The 17,052-nt window shown below is 34.8% G+C and overlaps 1 protein-coding gene across 3 annotated transcripts in view; it reads left to right on the top strand.

Moving 5' to 3' along the window:
• Positions 1–3,390, top strand: part of ADAD1 (adenosine deaminase domain containing 1) — a 73,150-nt gene extending 69,760 nt beyond the window's left edge. For 2 of the 3 annotated variants that reach the window (XM_003936234.3, XM_003936235.4), the window contains exon 12: positions 3,232–3,390. In XM_003936234.3, the coding sequence (XP_003936283.1) occupies positions 3,232–3,345 (114 nt within the window). In that variant the 3' untranslated portion in view covers positions 3,346–3,390. The remainder of the gene's footprint in view (positions 1–3,231) is intronic. The other variant, XM_010346724.3, reaches the window with a different exon arrangement.
• Positions 3,391–17,052: the final 13,662 nt, after the last annotated feature.

The following is a 17,052-nucleotide window of genomic DNA, read 5'->3' as shown; positions in this document are numbered from 1 at the left end:
TTGGCATTATGCTGAACAGTGAAAAAACTGAATACTACTTTCCCTACTCAAGATTGGGGAAGAAGGCAAGAATGTCTTCTCTCAGCACTTGTATTCAACACTGTTCTGTAGGTCTTAGCCACTTAAGCAAGGCAAGAAAACAAGGTAAAAAGGTACCTATACCATAAAGGAGTAATAAAAAAATTTTTTATTCCTTAATTGTATCATCTTGTAGGTAACATACTCTTTGGTATCTACCAAAAACAAACAACTGGATCATATGTGACTTTAGCAAGGTCATAAGGTGTAAGAGCAACATAGAAAAATAAATTGTTAATATACTGGGAATGAGTGATCCAAAAATTGAGAAAACAGCTTCATCCATAATGGCACCGAATATGTACATATGTGTGTGTGTTCATGTGTAAACACAGAGGAATACATTTAACAAAAGAAATGCAAGACCGGTGCATTTGAAATGATAAAACATTGATGAGAGAAATTGAGGCGACCTAAGTAAATGGAGAGATGTCCCATTATAATGCATTGGAAAACTCAGTATTGTTAGCCTGTCACTTCTCTCCAAATTAATCTATAGCTTTAATGCAAAATTAAAGTTCCAGCAGGCTTTTGTGTAAAAGTTGAAAAGCTAATTGTGAAATTGATATGGAAATCCAAGGGACTTTTTTTTTTTTTTTTTTTTTGAGACAGCCTCTCCTGTCACCTAGACTGGAGTGCAATGGTGTGATCTCGCCTCACCGCAACATCCGCCTCCCAGGTTCAAGCAATTCTCCTGCCTCAGCCTCCTGGGTAGCTGGAACTACAGGTGCACACCACCATGCCCAACTAATTTTTGTATTTTTAGTAGAGACAGGTATCACCATGTCAGCCAGGATGGTCTCTGTCTCTTGACCCTGTGATCTGCCCAGACTGGAGTGCAATGGTACAATCTCAGCTCACTGCAACCTCCACCTCCCAGGTTCAAGTGATTCTCCTGCCTCTGCCTTCCAAGTAGCCTCCTGCCACCATGCCTGGCTAATTTTTTGTAGAGATGGGGTTTCACCATGTTGGCCAGGCTGGTCTCGAACTTTTGACCCCAAGTGATCCACCCACCTTGGTCTCCCCAAGTGTTGGGATTACAGGCATGAGCCACTGCACCTGGCACAATCCAAAAGACATTTAAGAGCCAAAAGAATTTTGAAAAAGAACAAAATTGGAAAGCTTACCTAGTTTCAAAACTTACTATAAAGCCATAGTAATTAAGACAATGTATTGATATAATAATAGACATATAGGCTGGGTGCAGTGGCTCACGCCTGTAATCCCAACACTTTGGGAGACTGAGGTGGGCAGATCACAAAGTCAAGAGATTGAGACCATCCTGGCCAACATGATGAAACACATTCTCTACTAAAATACAAAAAATTAGCCTTACATGGTGGGCATGCCTGTAGTCCCAGCTACTTGGGAGGCTGAGGCAGGGGAATCACTTGAACATCCATGAGGCAGAGATTGCAGTGAGCCAAGATGGCACCACCACACTCCAGCCTGGAGACAGAGCAAGACTCTGTCTCAAAAACAAAATAATAATAATAATAATAATAAACATACAGATCAGCAAAACAGAAATAAACCTATACACATATGATCAATTGCTTTTGTACAGAAGTGCCAAGTCATTCAACAGGAAAATGAATCATGTTTTCAACAAATAATGCTAAAATGGTGGGATATATGTGGGTAAAACAAAAAATTAACTTAGATCTTTATGTCAGTCATACACAAAAATTAAAGTGGACTTTAAATTTGACTGTAAGGCCTAAAACTATAAAACTTCCAAATAAAACATGAGAAAATATTTACATTATTAGCGAAAGGTTTCTTAGATATGATACCAAAAGTATAACCCATAAAATGAAAAAAAAATTGATTATTTGACTCCAAAATAAAAGACTTGCTTTTCAAAATTCATCATTAAGAAAATGAAAATACAAACTATAGACTATGAGAAAATGCCACTTTGGAAAACAGTTTGGCATTTTCTTAGGATGGTAAATGTGTGATCAGCAATTCCACTGGTATTTACATGCATGTTTAGAACAGCATTATTCATAAAAGCCAGAAACTGGAAGCAATTTAGATGTTAATCAGGTAGTAAATACATAAACAAAAAGTGTTATACCCCTACAGTGGAATATTAATCAGCAACAGAAAGGAGCAAGCTACTGATACATGAAACAACATAAATGAAATGGAAAACATTATGCTAACTGAAAGAATTCTGACACAACAGGATGCATATTATACTAGTTACTTTTATATAAATTTTTTAGGAAAAGCAAAACTCTAGAGACAGCAAGTAGATTCATGGTTGTCTGGGTCTAGGGCTGGTGCTGACACCAGGACTGCAGGTGAGTACAATAGAACTTTATAGAGGTGAGGGATTTGTTTCACAGCTGGACTATGCTGATATTTTCATACCTCTATTAATTCATTAAACACCAAACAATACACTTAACAATGGATGAATTTCATGGTATGTAAATTATATCTCAATAAAATCATCTTGTTAAAAGTTCACTTACATTTTCATTTATGAAAAATGGAAAATTCACCAAAATATTAATGGTGGCTATCTATCACCATTAGTTTTGTCTATCATCCTGTAGTTTTGGAATTACCAATAATTTTTATTTCCTTCTTTATATTTTGTCTGCTTTTCAAATTGTCTGCAGTTAGTATAATTAATCTTTTAACTTAAATATTAAAAATAAAAACTAGCCAGGTGTCGTGGCTCATGCCTATACTCTCAGAACTTTGGGAGGTCAAGGTGGGAGGATCGCCTGAGGCCAGGAGTTTGAGACCAGCCTGGGCAACATGCAAGACCCTGTCTCTACAAAAAATTTTTTTAAATCGCAGGCATGGTGGTGCATGCCTGTAATCCTATCTGCTCAGGAGGCTGAGGCAGGAAGATGGCTTGAGCTCAGAAGTTCAGTGATCATGACACCATACCCCAGCCTGTATAACAGAGCAAGACCTTGGCACTTACCCAAAAAAAAAAAAAAGAATAATTGCTTTTTAGGAGTGTTAGGAAGGTAACTTTTTAGCTTCAAAAATATTAAATGATAGGAATGAAAAAAGACTTGCATTAATTTTTTAACATTTCATGCTAAAGAAACAGTGTTAGGGCTACTTACTTTTCAGGAGTCAAATGCTGCCTATTTTCTATAATTCATTTTTTTTCTTCTCTAGTGTATGTCTTCCTCCTATCAAGAAGCTAAATCTAAGCTGAAATCCTACTTACAACAACATGGCTATGGATCCTGGATTGTGAAATCTCCCTGCATAGAGCAATTTAATATGTGAATTAGGCAATCCATTGTCACATTAAAAGTCTTACATTGTTTGGTGTGTTTTGACTAGTAAAAATGTTTTTTAAGTATTGGTGGTTTTCAACTTTCAGAATCAGAGTCTTAACAGCAGTGTGCAGTGATTGCTGAAAATTTCTAAATATTCCTGCCAAATTACATTGAAACATTAGGGCTTTTTACTTTTTCATTTTCTTAGAAAAGGACTTACCTGTTTGAATATGTAGCCATTTTGTATTTATTTGTACAGCTATTACAAAGCCATTTTCCTTTTTGTAGTTTAATAGAGATTTCCTTTTAAGTTTTTGCTTTAAAGCTGTCCATATGGCTACCATATTCAACATTGTGTCCTAGCATCTCACTCTAATTTTTAAAAATTAAATATTGGATGTCCAGAATAAAAATAATGACTTGTACTCATTGATTAATTCAGCAGACATTTGACTGCATAGTATTTGCCAGTCACCATCCTAGGTGTTAGTAAAAAAAAAAAAAAAAAAAAAAAAACCAATATGTTATGTTAAAGAAGTTCATGAATGCAAACTGCACATATAAATGTAGAAAAATGTTAACCATGTTAAGGAATAGTTTGATAAAGTAGTTATTCTATTAATAGAGGGTTATCATATATGCATTAAATAACATTGCCCATTTTCAACTGTCCTACAAGATCTGTCTGCACCAAATGTGATTTAATTCTTTATAATTTAGATTAACGGATTTCTAAGTCAGTAAAGGCCGTTTCGCTTTATATCTGTATGTGTTTACACAGTGATTAGGAGAAAAGGGAAAGTGTAGTTACTTTTGAGTTAGGATAAGTATCTTGAGTGAAATTGTTTGTCCGATACTTTGGCTTCTACCTCTTATTCCTTGGTTTACAATCACAGATATATTAAACATTATTGGTTCTCAGAGTTTGTCCTAAACTTAGATCTTTACTAAACTTATAAATCTCACACCTACCCCCCCCCATGAACTATTATAATCACAGATGAGGTTTATATAAATTGTTTTGGTTTTTCGTCTGTTCTAAAAACATGGTAGAATTTAGTTGATGAACAGTGAAGTCATGCTGGAAAGACATCTTTCAGTAATCTAAACTCTACTGATATTAGGTTGAATCATGTGAAGTTGCCTTTTTAGTGGATTAAAAAGGATCAAAATATGGGCAGTTTCATGTGGATTAAAATAAACAATATTAATAAATTTCATTTCAATTAGTTACATAGTATTTATTGTTTATTTCTGTAAGTGCTATTTCCTTGTTAAATATTTTAAATTTCGTTGCAGGGCTGTTTCTTTTCATAGCAAATGTTTAGCCTTCTATTATTTTATTTCTTCTTGATAGTAAATTTTCCTTTGAAAATACAAGAACGCCGGGCGCGGTGGCTCAAGCCTGTAATCCCAGCACTTTGGGAGGCCGAGGCAGGTGGATCACAAGGTCAAGAGATCGAGACCATCCTGGTCAACATGGTGAAACCCCGTCTCTACTAAAAAATACAAAAAAAATTAGCTGGGCATGGTGGTGCGTGCCTATAATCCCAGCTACTCAGGAGGCTGAGGTAGGAGAATTGCCTGAACCCAGGAGGCGGAGGTTGCGGTGAGCATAGATCGCGCCATTGCACTCCAGCCTGGGTAACAAGAGCGAAACTCCGTCTCAAAAAAAAAAAAAAGAAAATACAAGATCTTTTGCCTTCTCTTGGCTCTTCCATTCATAAGTATTTTGCTTTTAGCTGACACTTATAAAATGTGGGAAAGCAGTGCTTTTATTTGCTTCTGAAAGTTCTGCCTCATGAGTAAAAGGCTCAGTGTTAGGCACTGCCATGAGGATCAGTAAAAGACAATTTCTTTCATCAAGAAATTTACAGTTTTAAGGGGAAGATAAAATTGCGCAGTTATTTTACAGACAAAATCTAAGTACCACTCATTGATTCAACATGTAGTCGCTGTCTCTATATACTATGTGCATTCAATTATGTGTAGTGTTTTGGTTTAGCGAAAGGAAAGATTTTGTCTAGATATGGGATATCAAAAGAGACTTCATATAGGATAAATGAGATGGCATGGAGTAGAAGACAGTCATTTAGTAGAAAGGTTAGGAAATGGATGTGAAGCCCAACATTTGCTTTTATGGCTGAGAGTATTGGAAATCATTTAATACCTCTTAGCCCATTTCTTTATCTTTGCAAGGATGAACTTTAGACTAATGATTTTCATTCTTTGTTCAGGGATAAAAGCATTGTGGTTAGGGCTCCAGGCTGCCCTTCATCAAAAACAGCTGTGATTTTTGTATCTCATATGTTATGTACTGAAGTTCTGCAAGGTAGTTTGCTTGAGGAAAAGCAAACTTCTACATTTAGACTTTTAAACTTCCACTGCTAAGATTGTTTAAAAACCACTAAATTGCTTGTATCTAACTTGAAGTCCCTTTTAGCTCTGAGGTGAGCTGAGGCAATCTGAGGCAAGCATTAAAGGATGGGCAAAATTTGGTAGGCTGAAGTGGGAGAGGAAATGTATTCTAGTTGGAAGTAATAAAGATTAGAGAGGAATTGTGTTCGAGATTAGAGAAGACTAGAAATTTAGGAGGCCATGATAATAACCTATGTAAGAGGTAATGATAACCCAAACCAGGATTGTCACCATTTATAAAGGAGAAGATAAATTCAAGTAATAATGGGATGCTAGGAAATGAAAATAGAATATATGAAATAAAGGACATGGACAAGACAAAGGTGACTCCATGACTTTGAAGTGGGTGATTGAGGTACCATTACTACAAGTAGAGAAGTCAAAAATGGAATATGATTTGGCTGAAAAGATTTGAAGTTTTGACATTTTAGAGATGGTAATAAGATGGGTAATTGGAGATATTTAGCAATAAGAAATATTGTAGCAGAGACCTTTAGAAAGTTTTGGACCTTTGGTAAAAGGCTGGGAATCAATCACTTGCAAATTTTGTGCATATAATTAAAGGTAATTATTGAAGTTGTGGGAAAAGATGTTGGCCTCTGCAGGGTGTATAAAAAGGGCATTAGAGCTAGAACCTCAAGGAACACTCATATTTTGGAACTGAAAAAATAAGGAAACATGGAGTTCTTTGACAGCTAAGTGGAGGGTAAGGATAGCACAAAGAGAAATTTTAAGACAACATTCTCAAGTGCTGCAGAGGGGTCAAGAATAATGAGAACTACAAAAATAACATCAGATTTAGCAACCGTGAGTTCACTGGTGTCTAAAACAGTTTCCAAACCTGGTTGCTCAGGAGAAACCCCACTTCAGGCTACCCTGAGCAAATCTGGGGAAAGGTCTCAAATCTCCATTTTGACAAGTTATTAAAGGTGATTTGATACAGGTGGTTCTTTGTCCACAATTTGAAAAATATCACCCTACAGAATAGTAATAAAAAGTGGTATCAGAATTGAGATTGGCTGTTGTTAAGGAATGAATGGGAGATGAGAAGTTGAAGGCAATGTCTGCATTCTGTTCTTCCTAGCAGTTTGGTGACAAGAATAATATAGTTGTGGTTAGGATGTTTTAAATGTTTGTTTAAAGATTAAGGAGATGTCATGTGCATGCATGAATTTATCGTGGAGTGACTTAAATTGATTTTTATGACTTGTTTGGGGTCCTAGTGGATGTTAGCCAGGTCAGAGAACTGACCCAGCTGTAATTGGGTCAGCTGTGGTTATAGAGAATCTAGGGTGATTATGAATGTATTATTGAAATGACTGAAGCTAAAATGAGAGAAATAAGAGTAAAGAAAGAATTGAGTGGAAGTATAGCAGTTTAATTGAGAAAAGGGCAGATTATGTTCAGGGTATTTTCAGTGAGAGTTCTTAGAAATTTAACCCTGGCCTGTATTGTGTCATGCTCCCCTCCACCTTATCCCGAGTTGAACTCAATTATTAACAGAAATAGTACAATAGTTAAAATAGGCATGAATGATCACGTATGAATGGAGATTATAGTGGGTTTTGTAGCCTTTGAGAGGTGCGTATGGGGCCTGAGACAGGTAGAGCCCTGAACGGTTAACTCTTGCCTCAGGCAGCCTGTTATTTACTCCACTGTGCAATGCCATTTTCTTATCTGTGCCATGGCATACATAAGTGTGGTTAGAAAGAACTGCCCTAAATTTTTAAGTGACATATGATGATCTTGATCATCTATTGAGGTAGTACCTATAAAAGAACAGACATTTAGTTATATCTGTTTTAGAAACAATGTTTTAAGCAGGGAGGTATTTTTAGATATATACATGCAGTCATCCCTCAGTATACCAGTGGTATAGTTTGGTTCCAGCACAGCCTCCACTTTTCATATGCTAGAATCCACACAATCTGAAGTACTGCAGTCAGCCCTGTAGAACCCACATAAGTTGACCCTCTCAAGAGGTAGGTTTCGCATCCCCAAAATACTGTGTTTTTCATTCGTATTTGGTTAGAAAAGCATCTGTGTGTTAAGTGGACCAGCTCAGTTCAAACCTATGTTGTTTGAGGGTCAACTGTATTTCATTTTGCACGTGAGGTGAAGTGACATGACAGAATTAATCCAAGGGGCATTAGATGAAACTTGTGAAAAATAACTTGAGTAGGATATGTACGTGAGATATTTACAAATACTTTGAAAATGTTGATCTCAATTAGTCAACCTTAATGTGACCATCTTCAAGCTTTAAAACAATAATGAAAGAACACTGTGACTTCCAAATGCAACTTTGTCTTTGAGAATGAGCTGAAATTGATGGTTCCTAGATAAAGGTAATTGTTCTTTGATGTGAGAAAGAAGAAAGAATATTGTTAGTAAAACAGGAAGCATGTGAATTTCCTTTTCAGAACCTTTTAATCTTCATAGCATCCTATAAATTAAAGTACAGCTTACTATTCCGTTACTTCTTGTGTTACAATAGATGTCAGAAATATTTAGTTTTATTTAGCTTAATAGTTTTACTAGTACTACAGGAGCATCCTGATTACCAAAACACTACTAGTTCCTGGAAATAATATACATGTTTCTAGTGTTAAAAATTCTGCTAAGGCTGCAGGAGTTGCCTTTCTCTGTGGTGTTCTAAGTCTGAATAACTTTCTGTTTTCATGGAAACTGATTTTCATTTGCTTTATGATGGTAGAAGTGAAAAGGTGTACTACTCAGGTAGGTATACTACTCCATAGGTTGGTGATGCCATTTAAAATATTGAATAATTTCCTGAGAGTAAAGTTTTGATTTTTCTACATGTGTTTATATACTAGTCAGAGTCTTGCTTTACACTTTTTAACATAAAGGGAATTCACTATTGTAGAAACATTCTAATATGTAACTTGTTTGGACAGATGACTTTATAATTTTTAAGCTATATCTTTGGGTACTTGTTCAAAATGTTAATGCTTTGTAAGTTTTTTCATCAACTCTTTTGAAATATTTCATTAGCAGAAAGATACTTTAGAGTATAGTTTGATATACTCTATTCAGGTCAGACTTTGAATGTTTTAGTCATGAAGCTATCAAAGTTTTTTAAAATTTGAGAACTGAAAAAATTTATATGCAAGCAATCTATTTACTACTCCCTACTTCTTTAATAATACTCTGTTCTTCAACCAATTTAGATAATTCTGTGTTTCTTGAATATATCATGTATTTTCTGCTATATTGCCTTATGTTCTCCCCTTAGCATTAACAAGACCAAACATTTCCACTTCATCTTTATCCAAATTCTCTCCTTTCTAGGGACAGCTGAAACAGAATTTCTCCATGAAAGTGTCTTTGAAATCTCCTGCTCTTAAATCTCTCTGTTGCCTCTGAACTTTCATGTACTATGTTATAATATGTTATACTCTCTTATCACATTCATTTGTACCTGTCTTAGCACTATTAACAAAAGCTGTAAATTTATTTATTGCCTCCTAGGCAGTGACTTTTCTATAAAAGTTGGTTAAATTTACTTATTGAAAACTTCAAAAATTTTTATTTTCTTCAAGAGTGAAAGTACAGGCCAGATGTGGTAGCTCACACCTGTAATCCTAGCATTTCGGGAGGCCAAGGTGGGAAAATCCCTTCAGCTCAAGAGTTTGAGACTAACTTGGGCAACATGGTACAACCACATCTCTACCAAAAAAATGTTTTTAATTACCTGGATGCAGTGGTGCATGCTTGTGGTTTCAGCTACTCAGTTGGCTGACGAGAAAGGATCTCTTGAGACCAGGAGGTTGAGGCTGTGGTGAACCACGATCTGGCCACTGTACTCCAGCCTGGGTGACAGAGTGAGACCTTGTCTCAAAAACATAAAACAATTTTTCATGTCTAGAAATACCTAAATTTACTGCTACAGAAATGCAGACCATTTCTGATTCTTTAGATATATTCTCTTATAAATGGGTTGTCTTACTTGATCCTTTACTGCTAAATTTTTAATGACTACCTATCCTTTTATAACTGTGCACTAAGATGACTTGTATTTTTCTTTTTTTTATTTTGAAGCAAAGTCTTGCTCTATCACACAGGCTGGAGTGCCATGGTGCGATCTTGGCTCACTGCAACCTCTGCCTCCTGGGTTCAAGTGATTCTCCTGCCTCAGCCTCTCAAGTAGCTGGGATTACAGGTACCTGCTACCATGCCTGGCTGATTTTACTATTTTTACTAGAGACGGGGTTTTGCCATGTTTGCTAAACTGGTCTCGAACTCCTGACCTCAGGTGATCCACCCACCTTGGCCTTCCAAAGTGCTGGGATTACAGGCATGAGCCACTGCACCCGGCTGACTTGTGCACCATGGCACGTGTATATCTATGTTAACAAACCTGCATGTTCTGCACATGTATCCCAGAACCTAAAGTATAATAAGTGAATTTTTTTAAAAAGATGTATATGGCACCAAGTTTAATGTGTGCTTTTTTAAGTAAAGGAATTATGTTTCTCTCAGAACTTTAAAAAATGTTTTATTCTGAAATAGGGCTCAAAAGAAGTCAGAGAGGTCCTACAACTGTACACAGCACCCAGCTTCCTTAAGTGGTGCTACATAATTGTATTATAAAAACCAAGACATTGACATAACACAATATAACTATTGAGACCACAGACCCTACTCAGGTTTCTCCAGTTTTTGCAGTTAATCCCTTTTTGTGTGTATAGTTTTATGAAATTATGTATATAGATTTTAAAAATTACCATCACAGAGTACAGAATTGTTTGATCACCACAAAATAACTGCCATGCTGCTCCTTTATAGTCAAATCCTCTCCTTTAACTTCTGGCAAACACTCATCTGTTCTCTCAATATAATTTTGTTGCTGAGATTCCATATTATATAAATGAAATCATGTAATTGGAAATTGGCTTTTTAAACTGAGCATAATAATCTGGAGCTCATTCCAAGTTGTATGTATCATAGTTGCCCTTTTTCATTACTGAATAGTATTCTGTTATATCCATTGTCACCACTTGTTTATCCTTTCACCCATGTAAGGGCATTTGAGTTTTTTTCAATTTATTATAAATACAGCTATAATGAGCATTCATGCATTTTTTATTGTGGTAAATTATACATGACATAAAATTTACTATTTTAAGCATTTTGTATACAACCATACTATTAAGTCAATTCATAATGTTGTACTGCACTGTTCTCCGTTTTCAGAAGTTTTTCATCATCCCAAACAGAAACTTGGTACCCAATGAACAGTCACTCCCCATTCCTTACTTCCTCAGTTCCCATGGAAGCTTCAGTCTATTGAATGTTTTATGGATTTGCTTGTTCTACATAACTCATTTAGGTGGAATCATATAATATTTGTCCTTTTGTGTGTCTGGCTTATTTTACCTAGCATGATGTTTTCAAGGTTCATGTTTGTAGCATGTGTCAGGATTTTCTTCCTCTTTTAAAGCTGAATAATATTTTATAGTATAGATACACTGCATTTTTGTTGTTTAAAAGTTCATCTGTTGGACATTTGGGTTGTTTTTAATCCTTGGCTGTTGGGAGCCTTGCTGCTTTGAACGTAAGTGTGCAAGTATCTCTTTAAGTCTCTCATTTCTTTTGGCAATATACCTAGGAGTAGAATTGCTGAATACTATGACAATTCTGTTTAAACTTTTGAGGAACTGCCAAACTGATTTCCACAGTGGCTGCACCATTTTGCATTCCTACAAGCAATGCACAAAGAATCTAATTTTCCACATCCTCACCAACACTTGTTGTTTTTCATTTCTTTTTAACATGATGTTCAATAACTTTTTTAAATATGGCTAACTGACATAGTGGCATTCATTGAAACCACTGTCATTTTTCCACTGGATTAGAGTTATACATCTGATGTGTAGCCTTATATATGTAGGTCTTTATACCAAGACCACACTGTCTTAATTATTATGTAGCTTTATAATGTCTTGATATTTGGTAATATGAGTGTTTCAGTTTTTTGTTTTCTGTTTTTTTCAAGAATGTCTTGGCTATTTTAGAGTCTTTGTGTTGCCATAAAAATGTAAGATTCAGTTTGTTAGTTTCGTGGTCTTCCCGTTACCACGCACACCCGTATAAAATCTGAAATTCTGAATGAGATTGCATTCACTCTATAGATCAATTCAGGGAGAATTAATCTTAAGAAAAGTGAGAATTACAAATCAGAAACATGGTATAACTGTTTATTTAGGTCTTAATTTCAGTAATGTTTTGTCATTTTCAATATAGAGGTGAGTATTTCATTACATTCTCAGTTATTTGATTTTTTGTGCTATTACAAGTGGTACTGTTTTTGAGTGTATTCTGTTTGATGACGGCATATAAAAATAAATGAACTTTTATGTATGTTAACCTTGCTAACTGTTAATCTTACTAAATTCACTCATTCCAATAATTTGTAGTTACAGATTATTTGGGATATTCTGTTTATACAATAATGTCATCTATGACTAGTGATAATTTTGCTTCTTCCTTTCCAGGGCCTTTTTTTCTTGTAGTCATTAAAACCTACACTACACTATTGAATAGAAATGATGATGGGCCTTCTCATGTTAATCTTACTTCCAAACTTGAGAAAAATGTTTCATATTTTATCATTATTATATTAGTTGTGGTGTTTGGTTTTTTTTTTTGTGTGTGTGTGTGTGTGTGTATACCATTTGATAGTTTAAGAAAATACTGTTTTTCTTGGTGCCATTAATTTTCATTTTCTTTTTCTTTTCCTTTTTTTTTTTTTTGAGACAGACTTTCACTCTTTCACCCAGGCTGGAGTCCAGTGGCACAATCTTGGCTCACTGCAACCTCCGCCTCCTGGGTTCAAGCAATTTTCCTGCCTCAGCATCTTGAGCAGCTGGTACTTACAGGTAGGTGCCACCATGCCCAGCTAATTTTTGTGTTTTTAGTAGAGCTGGGGTTTCACCATATTGGCCAGTCTAGTCTCAAACTCCTGACCTCATGATCCACCTGCCTCAGCCTCCCAATAATTTTCATTTTCTAAAGTGAATTTTAGGCACCAATTTGAGTTGATTCATGTAGTCAGTATCATTGTTTTGTTGTTATTAATGTAGCGAGTTATATTTTTTGAAAACATGAAAACAATTTTGCATTCCTGGAATAAATTCCGATTTGGTCACATACTACCTTTTACAGATAGCATAATTTTTAATTTAATATTTTAATACTAAAAGTTTTGCATTATGTTTATGAGAGATGTTGGCCTATATAGTTGTTCTTTCTTATGTTAGTTTGGTTTCAAGTTTATGTTGAACTAATAGAATGATTTTTGAAGCATCCATTCTTTTTCTGTTCTTTGAAATTGTTTAAGATTGCTAGTAGTCAGTTTTTTATTTCTTCAATGTCTAAATTCCTATTATGCCCATCTAGTGAATTTTTCATTTCATATAATTTTCAGTTCTCGAATTTCTGTTTTGGAACTTTGGTCAATTTTTATATAGTTTCAATTTTTATGGTTTCCCTTTTTCTGTTGGATTCACTATTTGTCTCCTTACTGTGTTCAGATTTTGCTTTAAATCTTGAACATGTTATATATAATAACTAATTCCCTCCTCTTTGTCATTTTTGAATCTGTTTTATTACGTGATTTTTCTCTGGATTATATACATCACATTTTCCTGCTCTTTTACATGCCTCATCATTTTGAGTTACCTAGTTCTAGATTATCCTACTTAAGACATGGTCTCTCTAGGGGTTTGACTGAATTCCCAGGGTGATCAACAAGGTTTCTTCACTCTGGCTCATTGGAATTTGAGTATCTTTCATCCCTGTACAAGCTTCAGTGATTGTTTAGGATACAGTGTTCAGTACATGTTCTTTCTTTGTTAGTTGCTCTTTCTCTAAACTTGTAGAGTCTTATGCATAAACACACACAGCTTATTAACAGCAAAAAAATAAATAAATAAAAATAAAAATAAAAAATAAAAAAAAGTTATTTCTATAGCACTTTCTCTGTACAGCTCTCTATTTTTTTTTTTTTTTTACAAGAACCCAAGTGTCAGGATGTACAGCTCTTTTCATTCCAGTATACTGTTCCACAAATTTACATAAGGTTACATCAGGAACTTTGAACTCAAATCTCTGTTTTCTTCTCTCTGCAGTATTGCTGTGCTCTATGTGAGGCTCAATTTTTTTGTGTCCATTTCCATTGATTTGTATCATATTCTTTTGCTGCCTGTTCTTCAATGCTCCTACTTTTATGGTTACTTACAGGAGGAAGACTAGTTTGGTACCAGTTAACTCTATTAAGGCTAGAGGCAGAAGTCTTGGTATGTATATTTTGAAGCTATGTATTTTGTTCAGAAATACATACCAATTCTAAATTTAATTTAGAATTTTACAAAACTTAGTTTCATAGTAAAACAAATTAAATTTGGTATTGGTATGTATTATTGAATAAAATTTCTCTTTATCTCTTGTTATAATTCTTGCTTTAAAGTCTGCTTTTTTTATGTTGTAAATACTGGTATTGGTATGTATTTATTGAGTAAAATTTCTCTTTATTTCTAGTTATAATCTTGCTTTAAAGTCTGCTTTTTCTGTTGTTGTTAAACCTACCTCTGGGTTTTGGTTTTGGTTTTTGATTAGTGTTTGCACATTATATTCCCTTTTCCTTTTCCTTTTAATCCTTTGTTCTTTTATTTAAAATATGTTTTTTGTAAATAGTATATAATTGGGTTTGATTTTTATTTCATCTTACAATCTTTATTTTAATTGGAGTTTGTAGTTTCTTTGTATTTAATGACAATGACTGATAGAGTTTGGTTTAAGTCTGCCTTCTTGCTCTTTGTTTTCTCTTTGTCTCATTGTGGGTTTTTTTGTTTTTGTTTTTGTTTGCCTTTATTCCTCTTTATTCTTTCTCATCTTTAGAGTTATAAGTATTATAATATTACATTTTCTTACTACTTTTCATATATACAGGTTTAACATCCCTAATCCAAAAATCTAATATCCAAAATGCTTCAAAATCCAAAATATTTTGAGCACTCACATGATGCTGAAAGATCATGCTCAAAGGAAATAGTCATCTAAGCATTTCGGATTTCAGTTTAGGGATGCTTAACTAGTAAATATAATGCAAATATTCAAACATCCAGAATAATCCAAAAAAAATTTTTTTATTGCATTTTAGGTTTTGGGGTACATGTGATGAACACGTAAGATTGTTGCATAGGTACACACATGGCAGTGTGGTTTGCTGCCTTCCGTCCCCTCACCTGTATCTGTCATTTCTCCCCATGCTATCTCTTCCCACCTCCCCACCCCCCCGCCCCTCCCCCATTTCCCCCCAATGGACCCCAGTGTGTAGTGCTCCCCTCCCTGTGTCCATGTGTTCTCATTGTTCAACACCCGCCTATGAGTGAGAATATACGATGTTTGATTTTCTGCTCTTGTGTCAGTTTGCTGAGAATGATGGTTTCCAGGTTCATCCATGTCCCTACAAAGGACATGAACTCATCGTTTTTGATGGCTGCATAATATTCCATGGTGTATATGTACCACATTTTCCCTATCCAGTCTATCATCGTTGGGCATTGGGTTGGTTCCAGGTCTTTGCTATTGTAAACAGTGCTGCAATGAACTGGGCGAAGGATATGAACAGATACTTTACAAAAGAAAATAATCCAAAATTTAAAACACCTCTGGTCTCAAGATTTCAGATAAGGGATACTCAACATGTATTATTCTTTTAGAAGTTACCTTAGATTATAATATGCAGCTTTGACTTACTGCAGTCTATCTTAAATTCATTAGTTTAACATTTCCCAACTAATGCAAGGATCCCGCAACATTTTAATGCCATTTATCATCTTTTGCCCTTATTTATTTTGTCAGATATTTTACTTGTGCATATGTTAAAATGCTCCCAGACCTATTGTCTTCTTATAACTTTCTATCTATACTATATGGTACTTTTTGTTTCTTTTTTGTACTCCTGTGCTTCCATTTGGATTTTTTTCTTCAGCTTAAAATTATTTCTTTAGTACTTCTGTGGTTCAAGTCTGCTTTTGCCCAGTTTTCTCAGCTTTCGTTGCCTGAAATGACTGTTTTACATTAATTTCTGAGAAATTATGGTGCAGAATTCTAGTTTGCCAGGTTTTTTTTAATTAAGCATTCATTCCATTGTTTTCCAACTTTCATAGATTTTGTTGAAATATTTGCTGACAAATAAATATATTATTGCTTTGTGAAGGCAGTGCCTTTTTTCACTTAGCTGACTTTTGTCTTTGCTTTTCAGCAGATTAATTGTGTGATTTGCCTACATGTGGATTTGAGGGTTTTCTGAATGTGCTTTGCTGTTGTTATTTTGTATTTATTCTACTTGGGTTTTACAGAGCTTCAATATGTAGGTAGATATCTTTTCATTTGGTCATGAAAATTACCAGTCATTACATCTTTCCCTATTATTTTCTCTCCTGTTTTTTTTTTTTTTTTTTGATGACTCTAATTACCTATGTCTATGTAATTTTTATGTACCTTTTTTTCTGTTTGGATTTTTTTTTAATTGTCTTATCTATAGATCACTAAAATAGTCTTTTGCTACATCCACTATGTTGTTAAGCACATCTGGTGATTTCTTGATTTCACACATGGCATTTTTTAGTTCTGGAATATTTCTTTGATTTTTAAAAATAGAATTCAATTTTTGGCAAAATTTTCTCTTTTTATCGATTATCTAGATATGATGCTTTATATTCTTGAACATATTATATCAGTTAAAGTCTATATCTTATAAATACACTTGAATCCTATGTTGAATATGTTTATTGTTTCCTACCCCCACTAGCCCAACTTAATTTTCAGAGAGAGAATGAGAGAGAGAGAGAGAGAGAGAGAGCGTGTGTGTGTGTGTGTGTGTGTGTGTGTGTGTGTGTGGGCAGGTCTCATAATTTTTAAACTGATGCTACATATGTCTAGAATAGTGTGGAGGCTCTGGGTGATGTTATGTTTGTCTAAACTAGATTAAGCTCTGTTCAGAAGACAAATAGAATCTAGCATATTCATTTGATCTTATTGAAGCTTATTTTTCGGCTTTGTTAGGGCTGGTATCTTTTGGATTTGTCCTTATTCCAACACATGTTCACCTAGAGCCGCTTTTTTTTTTTAATCGCATTTTAGGTTTTGGGGTACTTGTGAAGAACATGCAAGATTGTTAGATTGTTGCATAGGTACACACATGGCAGTGTGGTTTGCTGCCTTCCTTCCCCCACCCCTTTTTTTTTTGTATCTTAAATCCTGACTT

Source organism: Saimiri boliviensis, chromosome 3 (genome assembly GCF_048565385.1).
Source record: "Saimiri boliviensis isolate mSaiBol1 chromosome 3, mSaiBol1.pri, whole genome shotgun sequence".
In the NCBI taxonomy this organism is placed as follows: Eukaryota; Metazoa; Chordata; class Mammalia; order Primates; family Cebidae; genus Saimiri; species Saimiri boliviensis.
This window is presented reverse-complemented; position numbering and strand designations above follow the sequence as displayed.